At 49.5% G+C, this 13958-nt stretch overlaps 1 protein-coding gene across 2 annotated transcripts in view; it reads right to left on the bottom strand.

The window, feature by feature from the left end:
- Positions 1 to 4743: 4743 nt before the first annotated feature.
- The window catches only part of Ubr2 (ubiquitin protein ligase E3 component n-recognin 2), a 78846-nt gene continuing 69631 nt past the window's right edge, over positions 4744 to 13958 (bottom strand). For both annotated transcript variants that reach the window (XM_057794414.1, XM_057794415.1), the window contains exons 43-47: positions 13420 to 13476; positions 10949 to 11026; positions 9412 to 9582; positions 8282 to 8383; positions 4744 to 6822 (exon numbers count right to left, since the gene is read on the bottom strand). In XM_057794414.1, the coding sequence (XP_057650397.1) occupies positions 6681 to 6822; positions 8282 to 8383; positions 9412 to 9582; positions 10949 to 11026; positions 13420 to 13476 (550 nt within the window). In that variant the 3' untranslated portion in view covers positions 4744 to 6680. The remainder of the gene's footprint in view (positions 6823 to 8281; positions 8384 to 9411; positions 9583 to 10948; positions 11027 to 13419; positions 13477 to 13958) is intronic.

Raw genomic sequence — 13958 nt, 5'->3', positions numbered from 1 at the left:
TTCTTAAAGACAGGGTTAACAGTCACGTTTTGCTTGTTAGATGATGGGGGAGGGGCAATGGACCCCCCCAGAGGGTTACCTCCACATAGGATTCAGGGATGGTGAAGAAGTGGGGCCTTCCTTCTCTTTAGCCTAATTCCAGCTGGCATATCCCAGCATCCCCTCCACTCACAAAGTGCTGGGTGAGCCACCACCTGCAGCTCGTCTGAGAAAGAACAGAGAGAGCTTGCTGTCCTTCTGTGGAAGAGGAGGAATGACCAAAGGAGGTCATTCCAAGGAGGGTCCACTTGGGGATCAGGTGGCCAGGACAGTCCTGTCCAGAGGAGGGTAAAAGTTTCCAGAGGGAAACTTCTGTTTCTCAGACAGGTTTTCTTCCCACACTAGATTTACCTGCGGAAGTTGCCATGTCTTCTGGGAAAGACAGGCGAGCTCTCGGGGGAAGGGAAGCAAAGCAGAGTTTTGCTGGCACCCAGGCTGGGGGTGGCCAGTTTGGCACAGGAGTGCACTGTGTGGTTCGAACCCCTCTCAGGGGGAAGACCCAGTCAGAGATGCTGATACACCCAACACATTTTGCCCTCAGTGTAGTCTTCTGAGCCCCTCAGAGCAAGGGCTGGCCCAGAGGCTGAGGCAGGCACCTGTGGTGAGGACCCTGCGTTTCCCACCATCCTTCAGGAGGGCTGAGAACCATGGTAAAAGCTGCTTTAGACCCATGTGTAACTATGCTGTCGAGAGCCGTATTAAGAGACATTAAAAGCTATATTGTATGAAACTCACTGTTGTTAAGTGACTGTCTCAGTCCATTCAACAACACGTACCACAGGATGTCCAGTTCTAGCCGGTACCTGTCCAAAAGGTAGAAGCCAGGCCTGGCAGCGCATGCCTATGAGCCTAGCATTTGGAAGGATCAGGAGTTCAACGCCATCTTCTACTCTAAGTTCCAGCCAGGTGGTGGCGGAGGCGCACACCTTTAATCCCAGCACTCAGGAGGTAGAGGCAGGCGAATTTCTGTGAGTTCAAGACCACCCTTATCTACAGAGTTAGTTCCAGGACAGGTCCCAAAGCTACAGAGAAACACTGTTTCTTAAAACCAAAAAAAAAAAAAAAGTTCCAAGGCTAGCCTGGGCTACATGAGACTGTGTCTTATAAATAGGGGAGGGGTTGGAGGCTAGAAAGATTGACTCAGTAATTAAGAGCGCTTGCTATTCTTCCAGAGGACACATGTTCAGTTCCCAGCACCCATAGGTACATACTCACCATAACTCCAGCTCCAGATCGGGTGTCTTTTTCTGGCCTCCATGAACACCCACACACATGGGACCCTCCCACAGATCCATAAATAATAACTTTAAAAAATCAAGTCTTAGCCGGGTGGTGGTGGTGTACACCTTTAATCCCAGCACTTTGGAGGCGGAGGCAGAGGCAGACAGATTTCTGAGTTTGAAGCCAGCCTGGTCTACAGAGTGAGTTTCAGGATGATGGAGGAAGGTCATTGGTTAATTAATAAAGAAAGTAATTATTTCGGGGCATAAGCTAGCCATGCGGGCGGCTGGGTGCCGGGGACGCAGCCCTGCCGCTCATATTACAACATCAGGACAGCCAGGGTTATACAGGGAAACCCTGTTTTGAGCCTCCTCTCTCTAAAAAAGAATCTTTTTTTCCATTCTGGATTTCTTTTAAAACAAACCAACAAGTTTTCCCAAATAGGTAAACATAAACCTCCTTGGGCCAGGTTATGGGCAGGTGTGGTTCGGAGAAGACAGGGTTAACTTGGTGATCTAACAGTGCCCAGTAACACACCAGCACAAGGCTCCTCAAGTTTGTGTAAACTCACAAACAGGTGTGTCAGCTCCGTCTCAGGCAGGGTCACTGGTAATGACAGAACCATGGACTTTCTTCTTCAGTGGTGTGATGGCTTAGACCCCTGTCTTGTGTGTATGAAGGCTTTTACCATTGAGCCACACCCCAGTCCAGAGTTCTGTCTAGACTGTGCCCAAGTTGGTCTAGAACTTGCTATGTAAACCAGGCTAGCCTCAAACCCAGCCTCTTTTAATTTTTTTTATTTATTTATTTATTTATTTATTTATTTATTTATTTATTTTTTCGAGACAGGGTTTCTCTGTGGTTTTGGAGCCTGTCCTGGAACTAGCTCTTGTAGACCAGGCTGGTCTCGAACTCACAGAGATCCGCCTGTCTCTGCCTCCCGAGTGCTGGGATTAAAGGCGTGCGCCACCACCGCCCGGCCTCTTTTTATTTTTTTTTTAAGTTTTTTTTTTTTTAATTTTTATTTACTTATTATGTACATAGTGTTCCACATGCATTTATGTCTACATGCCAGAAGAAAGCACCAGATCTCATTACAGATGGTTGTGAGCCACCATGTGGTTGCTGGGAATTGAACTCGGGATCTCTGGAAGAGCAGCCGGTGCTCTTAACCTCTGAACCACCTCTCCAGCCCCCTTTTTTTAAGTTTTTGGGATGCAGTCTCACTGTGTAATCTTGATTGGCCTGGAACTTTCTATATAGACCAGACTGGCCTTGAACTCACAGAGATCCGCCAGCTTCTGCCTCCTGAGTGCAGGGGTTAAAGGCCTGCATCACTATTATCTTGACCTAGCCTTCTGAAGTAACAGTTGGTGGCTTCTTATGCTGACCGCCCAGAGAGGCAGGACTCCTGGGAATTTGTAGTCTCAGCTCAGGTAAGAGCCCACAACTCCCTTTGGCATGGCTTCAAGCTCAAGACTAAGCCACCAACAAATAAACCCCAAGTAACCTCAATATGGGCTAAGAAGATTAGGGAGCTCCTGCCGGGCAGGCACCTGCGAGGCCAGCAGGTTTGCGGCTTAGCTGGAACAGTGAGGTCCTCTAACCCACAATGTGGCAAGTTCTTGCTGTGTCAGTGGCAGAGATGAACCCCTGGAAGAGACAGTGGGAGAGATGCTTGCCCACTTCTCAGTGGACGTGGATTGGCTGAGGAGGGGGACAGTGTGATGGAAGGAATGCACAGCCAATCAGGAAATAAAAACCTGCGTCCACACAAACCCTACATAGGAGCGTTTGAAAGCACAGGCTGCTCCCCAACAATCACCCAGTCGTTTAGATGGTGACTGCATTAACCTCGGCAGAGTGGAATCCACTAGCAGAGACCTGTGTGACTCTCAAATGTCCGTGCCCTGGCTTGTGAGGCCATGTTAGCTGTGCCCCGCTTCCATGGAAGGCCTCCACAGGCTGGACGTGCCCTGGGGACCCGAGTCACGAAAACTGAGTCCCATTCCATTTCTGGCTTCCCCAAGGCCAGTCTTGCTTTCAATACTTTTATAAACTGTATCTCATATATTGCAGGCCTCAGACTCACTGTGTACCTGAGATGACCTTGAACTCCTGATCCTGCTAAGTGCTGGTGTTGTAGGTTACACGCCACAGCAGTTTTTGTCCTGGGATGAAACTCAGGGCTTCCTGTATTTGCATACAGGCAGCTAACTAAGCTATGTTCTTCGGGTTTAAAATGTATCAGTACGCAAAGCAGCAGGCTGGGGAGGCACCTGACGTGAGGCCAGTCACCTAACATTCTGGAAGGAGTGCAGGACAGAGGAGTGGACCAGCATTCAGGGCAGGGGGAGGAGAGGAGGGGCATGAAGGGACATTTTGAGGAGACAGGAGCGTTCACATTCTTAGTTGTGGTAGTTGTCAAACACTGTACATTTGTCAAAACGTGAACAACAACCCTGTGTTCTAGGAAGGGTTACTTGTGCACTGTTTGTAAAGAAGACCTCAGTAAACACTACTCCCTAAGAGTGGGGATAGAGCAGCTGGGCAGTGGCGACCCACACCTTTAATCTCAGCACTTGGTGGCCAGAGACAGGCGAATCCCTGAGTTCAAGGCCAGCCTGTCCCCGTGGAGAGGCTGACCCCTGACAGTGTCCCGTGGAGAGGCTGACCCCTGACAGTGTCCCGTGGAGAGGCTGACCCCTGACAGTGTCCCGTGGAGAGGCTGACCCCTGACAGTGTCCCGTGGAGAGCCTGCAGCCTGACAGTGTCCCGTGGAGAGGCTGACCCCTGACAGTGTCCCGTGGAGAGGCTGACCCCTGACAGTGTCCCGTGGAGAGCCTGCAGCCTGACAGTGTCCCGTGGAGAGCCTGCAGCCTGACAGTGTCCTGTGGAGAGGCTGACCCCTGACAGTGTCCCGTGGAGAGGCTGACCCCTGACAGTGTCCCGTGGAGAGGCTGACCCCTGACAGTGTCCCCGTGGAGAGCCTGCAGCCTGACAGTGTCCCGTGGAGAGCCTGCAGCCTGACAGTGTCCCGTGGAGAGGCTAACCCCTGACAGTGTCCCCGTGGAGAGCCTGACCTGACAGTGTTGGGGTAAGAGGATTCTGAGAACACAGAACCCTGCTCTGAGTAAGTTCCCTTCTTGTACACATCTCAAGCACCAAGCGTCTGCTGAGTGAACATGGACTGGCAGGAAGGCACACGTGCAAGAGTCCCACACAGACCTGCTTCCTATGGAGCCGAGGTCTGAAATGGCCCTGGAGACTTCTAGAGCTCAGATAGCCAGCAGGAAACCTGATCAGCTGAGATAATGTCCATGCTCCCCGGGAAGGTCAGTGAGGCTTGGGTAGTGGCCATAAATGACACTAATAGTTTAAGCCTCTTAAATTTGAGGCTAATATCAATGTCCCACTTTTACAGCAAGGTGACACGGGGAGCTTTGCTGGGTGCGAAACAACATCAGACAGAAGCAATGGAAGTAATGTCAACACCTAGAGCCTTTATTTGAATATCTTTAAACTGTTTACATATGATACATTCCAAACTTTACAAGTTGTCCACAGATATTAAAATTATAGCCAATTTATTAAACATAAGATATTTCCCTGATATGGAAAGCATGTTATATAAACATTTCTACAACAAAAAACATGCAAAACAAATCAAAAGTCAGATGTGTTGGTAGGAACAAAAAACCATCTTAACATCGCCACAGACAGTGCAGGCTGCAAATGGGTGGGAATTCACTGCCCAGACCCTGCCATCTCAGCAGGGAAAGGCAGGGCCACCCTCTCAGGCCTGACCCGGGAAGTGTCGGGATGACTTAGCTCATGGTCTTTTCTCCTTCCTGGGTTGGTACCAGCATTGAACCCACGACCTTACTCATGCTAGGCAAGCGCTCCGACACTAGGCTCACGCGCAGAGAGGTCTCCGTTTTAAACTGAAGAATGGTGAGCGGAAGGGGAAAAGCTAGAGAAGCCGAACTTAAGTCTGAAGAAACTGCACGTGTCAAAGGTCAAAACAAACATCAGTTACAACATCCACGGCCCATTCAGACCATGTCAGGGAACGGCTAGAGGAAGGGAGAGCATGGAAGAATTTCACTTGGGCTTCCTGCTGCGAACCTCTTAGCTCTTGAGCCTGGGAAGCAAAAGGGTGAAGTGAAGTCCATTCTTTGGAGGGGAGGCAGCTCCTCACATGATCCTGGAGACTGTGCTAGCAATGTGTCTTTTAGCCTCTGGTCTGGGCTTCGGACCCTCCTGGGCATCCTGTGGCATGGATGCAGCTGAGTAGAACAGAACTTGTGGTTGAATTTGAAAGGCTGAGTGATCAGGCTGTTAGAAGGCTTAGAAAAGCCGACAACCTCTTCTGTTCATGTGGTCTCAGCCCACATGGAGATCAGAGTTCATCTCTGTTGCATCTGCTGTCACCGGGTATATGCGAGCTCTCTTCACGTCTGCCGTGTGCAGGGTGCCAGAGTTGTAACTGTGGCACCAAGCGGCCATAGTTCTAGAAAGGCACCTCTTAGATAATACCTAAAAAGAATAGAAGTTTGTGTGCATGCCGCCAGAGGAAGGGCCTAAACCCACTGACAGACAAGCAGCAACACATCTATCCAGGAGATGTGGAGTGGGGCGAGGAGCCTCAGAACACTGGCTCTGTGATTTTGTTTGGTTTGAGACGGTCTCAAGTCATGCTCATAACATAGTTGAAGCTAGCTTTGAACTCCTGGTCTTCCTGCCTCACCCCCAGGCTCGTAGCCTGACACTTCTCACTGAGCTCCAGGCTGCTAGTGTGCAGCACAAGTTATCTGAAACCCTAGGAGGTCCTTTCCATTTCAAAAGCCCTTTAATTGAGTAAGCCAAAAGTCTTGACAAAAATAGATAAAAACCAACCATCTACAGTTGTGAAAAGCCAGCCGCTCTCGCCCTAGGTTCTCCTGTTAACATCCCCAGCCTTCTAGGCCACGCAGAGAAGAGAATCCCAGCTTCAAATTCAACTGCTTTGCTCTTGGAGGTGAGGTTCAGTCCCAGAGGTGAACGGCATCTCAGTGCTGAGGCACCAAGGTGGGACTTGTCATCTGATGGGCCCCAGGGGCTCTGCTCAACAAGTTCAACACCATCAGTGATGTGGAATGGCTCAGGCTACTGGGAAGTGAAGCAGGTAACCTCCAAAGGAGCTCGGCTCTGTCTAGAAAAGGGGCCAGGACACATCTGAGGGACACAGGGATAAAATCTGGCGGAAAATGATTTTTGTCAGTCTCTGGAGCCAGAAACTAGAAAAATAAAACTGGGAAGAAAACCTTAAATAAAGAACTTATTTCAAAATAGATTCAGCTGAACTTATTTTCTGTTGTCTTCCTGGAAAAGCCAGCTGGTAACAAAACTCCAAGTTCAAGTTTTTGGTAGAGGAGTGATTATAAATGCTGCCAGTCAATGCCGACCAGGGTTTGGTTGGCCTCCTGCGCGTGTCCAATTTCCTCCGTGATACTGTGCTGCTGCCACAGCTTCTGGATCTTCTGGAACCGCTCTTGGCATAAATGCAGTGGATTTCCTCGTCTGGAAGGAGACACACGTCACTCACATGCAGTCTGTCCGTCCCTCATGTCCCAACCCTCTGTGCTAGGAAAGGCATGAACTACTTCAGATTCTGCCCTTTCACCCAGTGCGTGAGAATGGCTGCAGATGTGGACACACACATATATACACACACCACACTCTCTCTACAGGGTATCTGGGAACATGTACTGAAGAGAGACGGTACCTCAGTATGTGGTATTTCACCACTGCCCAGCAATATTAACATTTTAAAAGCAGATAATATGAAGGAAAAAATTAGCCAGGTGTGGTGGCGCACGCCTTTAATTCCAGCCCCCAGGAGGCAGAGGCAGGTAGATCTTTGAATTTGAGGCCAGTATGACCTGAAGAATGAGTTCCAGAATACCCAGGACTACATGGAGAAAGGAGAAACCCTGTCTTTTTTTTTTTTTTTTTGTTTTTCGAGACAGGGTTTCTCTGTAGCTTTGGTGCCTGTCCTGGAACTAGCTCTTGTAGACCAGGCTGGCCTCAAACTCACAGAGATCCGCCTGCCTCTGCCTCCCGAGTGCTGGGATTAAAGGCGTGCGCCACCACCGCCCGGCGAGAAACCCTGTCTTGAAAAAAAAAATATTATCGTGTGTGCATGATGTGTATATGTGTGCTATGTAGGTCATCCAGCAGACCTCTACCACACCGAACCATTACCAGCCCTTCTGTTTATCATTAAACATAAATTCCTTTTCAGCATGTGTGGCATACGACTATGTGCATGTGCACATGAATTCAGGAGCACACAGTATGCTCTGCCCGTGGAGGCCTGAAGCTGTCGTTGCAATGTCTTCCTGTCTCCTTCCACCCCATCTCTTGGACAAGGTCTTTCCACTGAGCTCACCATTTTGGCTGTCTGCCTTCTGCACTAGGGTCACGGAGTGCTGGGGAATCTGAATACAAGTTACCTACTGAGCCATCTCCTCAGGCATTTTAAAATACACCAATAAAGTGTGTGGGTGTGTTTGCACCTGTACGCACATGTGTGGGTGTGCTTATACCTGTTTGCACATGCACGCAGAGGCCAGAAGTCACCCTCAGGCATCTTCCTCCTCTGTCACTTGCCAGTTCGATTCTGAGATAGGATCTATCAGTTTTTGCCTGGCACTCATGGACTGGGTGAGGCTTGTTGGCCAGGTAGTCCTAACAGCCCTCCCGTCCCCACCTCCTCAGCACTGGGATCACGAGCAGGTAGCTCCATGCCTAGCTGTCACATGGGTTCACTCTGTCAATGGAGCCATCTCCCTATCGGCCCACAGCATTCTCAGGCTGAGAAATGAACATAGAGCAGGCAGCAGGTGCCCTCCGTGGAAATGAGTTCACAGGTAACAAAGCCACCTCCAGCAGAACCGGTGTCTGCGTATCAGCACGGCTGACTTCAGGACCTCCTGGCTCAGGGTCACCCTCCTTAAGCCCCAGGCTGGGCGCTTACCTGAGTCCCTGGTCCGTCTCCCCGTAGTCATCAAGGTAGGGAGGAGAATAAAAACATCCTTTGGTTTTGCCAGCTAAAAATAGCACCTGACATTCTCGTACTCTGTGGAGAGAGCATTCATCACTGTGAATTTATACAAGGAACCGAGGTGTTGATTAGGCTTCAAATAGAACAAGGCTTTATGTAAGAAAATAAAGAACCAAATGAAATACTACTGATCATTTCATCACAATTACAGAAAAATACTCATTTGGAAAAATATGCATGAGCCAGGAGGTGGTGGCGCACGCCTTTAATCCCAGCACTCGGGAGGCAGAGGCAGGAGGATCTCTATGAGTTTGAGGCCAGCCTGGTCTACAGAGTAAGTTCCAGGATAGGCTCCAAAGCTACAGAGAAACCCTGTCTTGAAAAACAAACAAACAAAAAAAAGGGGGGAAATTCTGCACAATATTTCCTAAGTGTTTTTTTGTTTGAGTACAAACCTGGCAGCAGCCTGTGGCTGTGCATGGAAACTCTAACAGTACCTACTGCAACAGAAGGAAAAGTTGATGCTGTTTCTTAAATAAAGGCTTATTAATTTGTGTTTACACGTATGTGTATGAGCCCACACAGGGCAGAAGGAGGCATCAAATCCCTGGCACTGGAGTTATAGGCAGTTGTGAGCCACCACATGGATGCTGAGACCCAAACCCAGGTTCTGCAAGAGCAGCCAGCGCTCTTGTGCCCTGTGTCCCCAGCCTCTGGAGGGTTTGTTTTTTTTTTGTTTCTTTGAGACAGGGATTCTCAGTAGCTATGGAGCCAGTCCTGGAACTCATGCTATAGACCAGGCTGGCCTCTGGCCTCGAACTCACAGAGATCCGCCTGCCTCTGCCTCCCGAGTGCTGGGATTAAAGGTGTGACCATCACCGCCGGGCTGGAGGGGTTTGGAGAGGACATGGGACAAGGCAGCTTCACATTCATGGTGCCCAAAGGGGAGCAGAGCTGTTGACATCTGGGATCCGGCACTAGTGGAAGAACCTGCAGAGTTAGCAGGAGCCATGTAGAAGCGTGAGAACCTCTTACAGTGGAACAGTGGCTTCAGACCCTGCGGAGCTTTTCCTTGTGCCCGCCCTAGGAGCAGCAGTGCTCACCTTAGGAAGATGCCAGCCCCAGAGCCGCAGGAGTAGGTGTGTGCTGTGCAGGCTCCAACATCCTCCCCTTCCAGCTCAGCTTGGCAGCAGTAGCTCTGAGAGCAGAGGAGAGTTCCACACACGAGGCACAGAGTTGGGGCTCTGCTTTTGTCGCCGCCTGATTTGGGGCACCTCCAAGACAAAGACACAAGAACACATGACTGCTCTGAAGGAACATCATTTTTAATGTGCTAGGACACTGGAACATGCACAAAAGCGCATACCAGCGATACCCAGAGGAGCAAGAGCTGTGTGAAAGGTGAGACTGCTACTGCACAGCCACAAAGCAGTGCGGCGCAGTGAGAAGGACGTGGACTGGTGTGCAGAGCATGCAGACACACAGCTACTCAAGTGAAGATGTGGGAAGTCACAACTGCTGCTTCCAAACACAAGACCGCGTGTTAGCATCTTAGCCACACAGGAAAGGGAGAGCCTGCCTCCAGCAGAGCAGCTCGTGAGCGAGTCTGTGGGGCATTTTTTTTTTTTTTTTTTTTTTTTTTGGTTTTTCGAGACAGGGTTTCTCTGTGGTTTTGGAGCCTGTCCTGGAACTAGCTCTTGTAGACCAGGCTGGTCTCGAACTCACAGAGATCCGCCTGCCTCTGCCTCCCAAGTGCTGGGATTAAAGGCGTGCGCCACCACCGCCCGGCTGTGGGGCATTTTCTTGATTGCTAATTGGTGTGGTAGGGGACACAGCCATGTGGGCACTGCTCTCTGGAGAGTTGAGAAGCCAGTAAGCAGCCTCCTTCCATGGTTTCTGGCTCAGTTCCTGCCTCCAGGTTCCTCCTTTGAGCTCCTGCTCTGATGCCCCTCAGTGATGGAGTGTGAACCAGACAAACCCTTTCTCCTCTCCGCTTTGGTGAGTGTTTTCGTCAGTATTTTATCAACGGAGTAAACTGGGGCAGAGGCTCGACATCACACTCAGAACAATACGGTCTACAGGGCAAGAAGGTGAGGCCCAGACAGGAGATGCCCAAGGTGTCAACTATCCTGGCAATGCTTTATTTCTTATGAAAATCTATCTTTTTTTTAAAAGCAAGATTTATTTATTTAATTTATGTATGAGTGTTCTATCTGCATGTACGCCTTTATACCAAAAGAGGGCATCAGATCCCACTAGAGATGGTTGGAAGCCACCTGGGTTGCTGGGAATTGAACTCAGGACTTCTGGAAGAGCAGCCAGTGCTCTTAACTGCTGAGCCGTCTCATCTAGCCTGAAAGCATACTCATCATGCTGTCTGCACACCAATTGTTTAAAATTTTATTAAGAATCACAAAAGCTCTCATTAAAGCGCAATTATTATTCAGAAACCCTTCGTTCTTGCCACCTTCCACCTCTCGTTCCATGCCCTACTCTGAAACATGGCAAGAGACATTTACTAACCATGCTATGGAAAGGACTGTTGACTTCTCTTCCCCAAACAAAACAAAGAGCCACACTAAACCCATCCGACTGTCTGTGTAAGGAGCTGAGGGGCAAGGCATCAAGAGAAGAACTTACGAGAAATTGGATGCTTGGTTAATGAGGCTGCTGTAGTCCTCTGGAAGGTCGATCAGTTTGTTAGAGCCTCTCGGGTAGCTAAGAAATTAGAAACACGAAGAGCTCAGGAAATTCATGGTCATGTTACAATTATGTGAGGTTAATTCTCGGCTAAGTCAATCAAGGGAGGCTGAACTAAGCAACTAATGGCCGACCACGGTGTAAGTCAGAGAAGACTAAAGATGTTCTCGCCTACTTACTATCCAGCTGCTGGGAGCCCATTTGCCATCAGCAGGCCTGGAGGCTCGGGGATGAACCCTTCCCTTGTAACCAGGGGCTTGGAGGACTAGGGATTTAAACTCAGGACTCTTACTCTACGAAAGCAGACAGAACATTCTGAACCAGAAAGGCCATTAACAGAGAACTAGTTAAACCCCTAAGATTATGCTCTGGCTGGAAACCTTCCAAAGAAGGACACACAATGCACTCTCTGCATTAGTAATCCTAATGGGTCTGCCACTCTTCTTTGCAGCAAAGGCCTACCCAGGGAAACCGTCTGTAGTAGAGACGTTAGAAAGAGTAGACAGCTGCCTAAAATGACTCTTACCCTTGAGAGTGTTCAGTAACTCTATCCAACACTGGTGAGATGGCTCAGTGATGGAGGTGCTTGGTGCCAAGCAGGTGGAAGGGGAGCAGTGATTCCTGCAAGCTGTCCTCTGACCTCCACACATAGGCTGTGGCACGCGTGCACCCACATTCACACACAAATAAAAATGTAAAAAACAAAACAAAATCGCTTGTCCTCTACACTATGCTGTGTGTGTCTTGTCTGGATTCTGTCAATGCAGCCTCTGGGACTGGGGCTGGTGGAGTGACCCAGTGATGGCAATATCCCAGACATGCTCAGCAGGAGTGCTGAGGTCAACAGTGACACCTTATCTGCCCCTTTCCAGCAAAAGTTTGGTGGCCGCAGGAGGAGGGCCTGGGAGGGCACTCACTCTTGGCATCTATCCGTGGGGCACAGCGTGAGAGTGCATCCACACAATTCGGAACTGATGGTGAAGGCGTGTGCTTATGAGGGGTGAGCTGAAGGCACAATAATACTACACCCATCTTCTTTCAGTCACATTGATTCTGGGACTCTAAGGAACTCAGAACGAGTTGAGCTTCAAGCCAAGTCAGTACTCAGGGCCTCTTTCTCAGTGTGCGGCACCCCAGCCTGTGGCTGCTCAGCACAGGAATGTATGGTTATCTACTTGTCTACTCCGTGGACCTCCCGCATGGGGTGCTTGCTAGTCATACCACCATCAACTCCAGTTTTAAGGGAGCACACCTGCCAGAACGCCCATTTCAGAAAACCACATCTGTAAGGAGTGGCTTCCATATTTTGAAAGTCTGCCAATTACTCTGAGGTGTACTTCAAGTTAAGAGGTACTGTGTTACTGGGAATGGTGGTGCATGCCTTTAATCCCAGCATTTGGGAGGCAGAGGCAGGCGGATCTCTGTGAGTTCGAGCACAGCCAGGGTTTCACACAGAGAAATCCTGTCTTGACAAGCAACAACAACAAAGCAGCAGCAACACCACGTCCCACAGGAATGCTGGGGGCTAAGGGCAGAGGTGGGTGATAGGCAACCATTTACAATGTGAAAACTGGAATCACACAGGTTCCAGCTCATCAGACCAGGTGTTCTCGTTCTCACTGAGGCACCCGTGTGATCCAGAGGCTTCACACAACCAGAGCTCAACCAAAGCACAGAGGCAGAGGGAAAAATGGGAGAGACCTGGTCGTGACTGGACAGTCACTAGGGTTGCTATGCTGGTGAGGTGACTTCCTCCCACATTGATGGGGGGCCGCGAGCAGCCTTGAGGAGATAGGTGAGATCATCAGAGGCCCCACCCGAGACCCAGGTGCCACTCCCCAGCTCTCAGCAGCTTTGATCTGGGGGAGGGGAGTCTGGGATTCTGACTCCAGTGACACAGGTCTCCTGAGCAGTTGCCGATGCTGGAGTGGAACTTTTCAGTCACCCTTGCTTGCTCTCAGTAACTCTTTGCCCACATCTTTACAGGTGTCAAGTAATGCCTAAGCTTAGTGGCTGGAACTGTTTCTTTGATCTGTTGATATCTCAGGAGAGACACCCAGCCCATGGAACCTCATACCATCCCTGATATTTGTATAATTTGAAATTCTCCATAATGAAAGACAGGATAAAAAGAAAAGAAAAACAGCTAACAAACCCAGGATGAAGAGTTACACTTCTAAAAGCAGTTTCCCAAAGCACAATCCCCCAGACACAGCTGACTGTTTCTTTTCCCTACCAAGGGCACAGTGCATTTGTGTTCTTGTCTGACTCCCAGCAGGTTGATGCTAGATGCTCTTATCTGTGAAGTCCTGGATCCTGAGGGCCATGGCACTGAAGGAACACAGCACTCATACCCCATGTTGCTTCTCGCCACCCACCCCACACCAAATACCCGAGCTCCTTTAACTTACCTTATTGCGCCTCTTTCACCGTTCAGATAGCTTTTAACTTCACTGTTCTGGCACCAACTTTAAGGCAAACAGAGGAAGGAACTTATTTTGGGAGACAGGGTTTCACTGTGTAGCCTAGCAGGTCTCTGACTGGTTTGTTATGGACTCTGTTTCCACAGCTGTCCATGTTGCTGTGCTGTTCTGTTTGCTCATATGGGGTCCCCCTATAAAGTCCAGGCTGGCCTTAAACTTCAGACCCTCCTGCCCACTAGGATTACAGACATATGACATCATTCCTGGCTTTCCATACATTAAAAAAACGTGATGAAACCCAGATAAGCCCGACCATTTTAATCCTTATGAATTGACAGTTCTCTGGCATCAAGGCATTCAGACTGTTGTACGGCATCATTACCGTCCATCTCCAGACCCGTCTCATCTGCTCTAACCAAAAATCTATCCCATTAAACACTGCCCTGGCCTTGCCCCATAACCTCTACTCAGATTCCTGCAGACACATGCTATTGTCTTGTCTTTATTGTTTGAGACAGGGTCTCAGG

The sequence above is a fragment of the Chionomys nivalis genome, chromosome 19 (genome assembly GCF_950005125.1).
Source record: "Chionomys nivalis chromosome 19, mChiNiv1.1, whole genome shotgun sequence".
In the NCBI taxonomy this organism is placed as follows: domain Eukaryota; kingdom Metazoa; phylum Chordata; class Mammalia; order Rodentia; family Cricetidae; genus Chionomys; species Chionomys nivalis.
The sequence above is the reverse complement of the archived record's forward strand: the minus strand, read 5'-3'. Positions and strand labels throughout refer to the sequence as shown.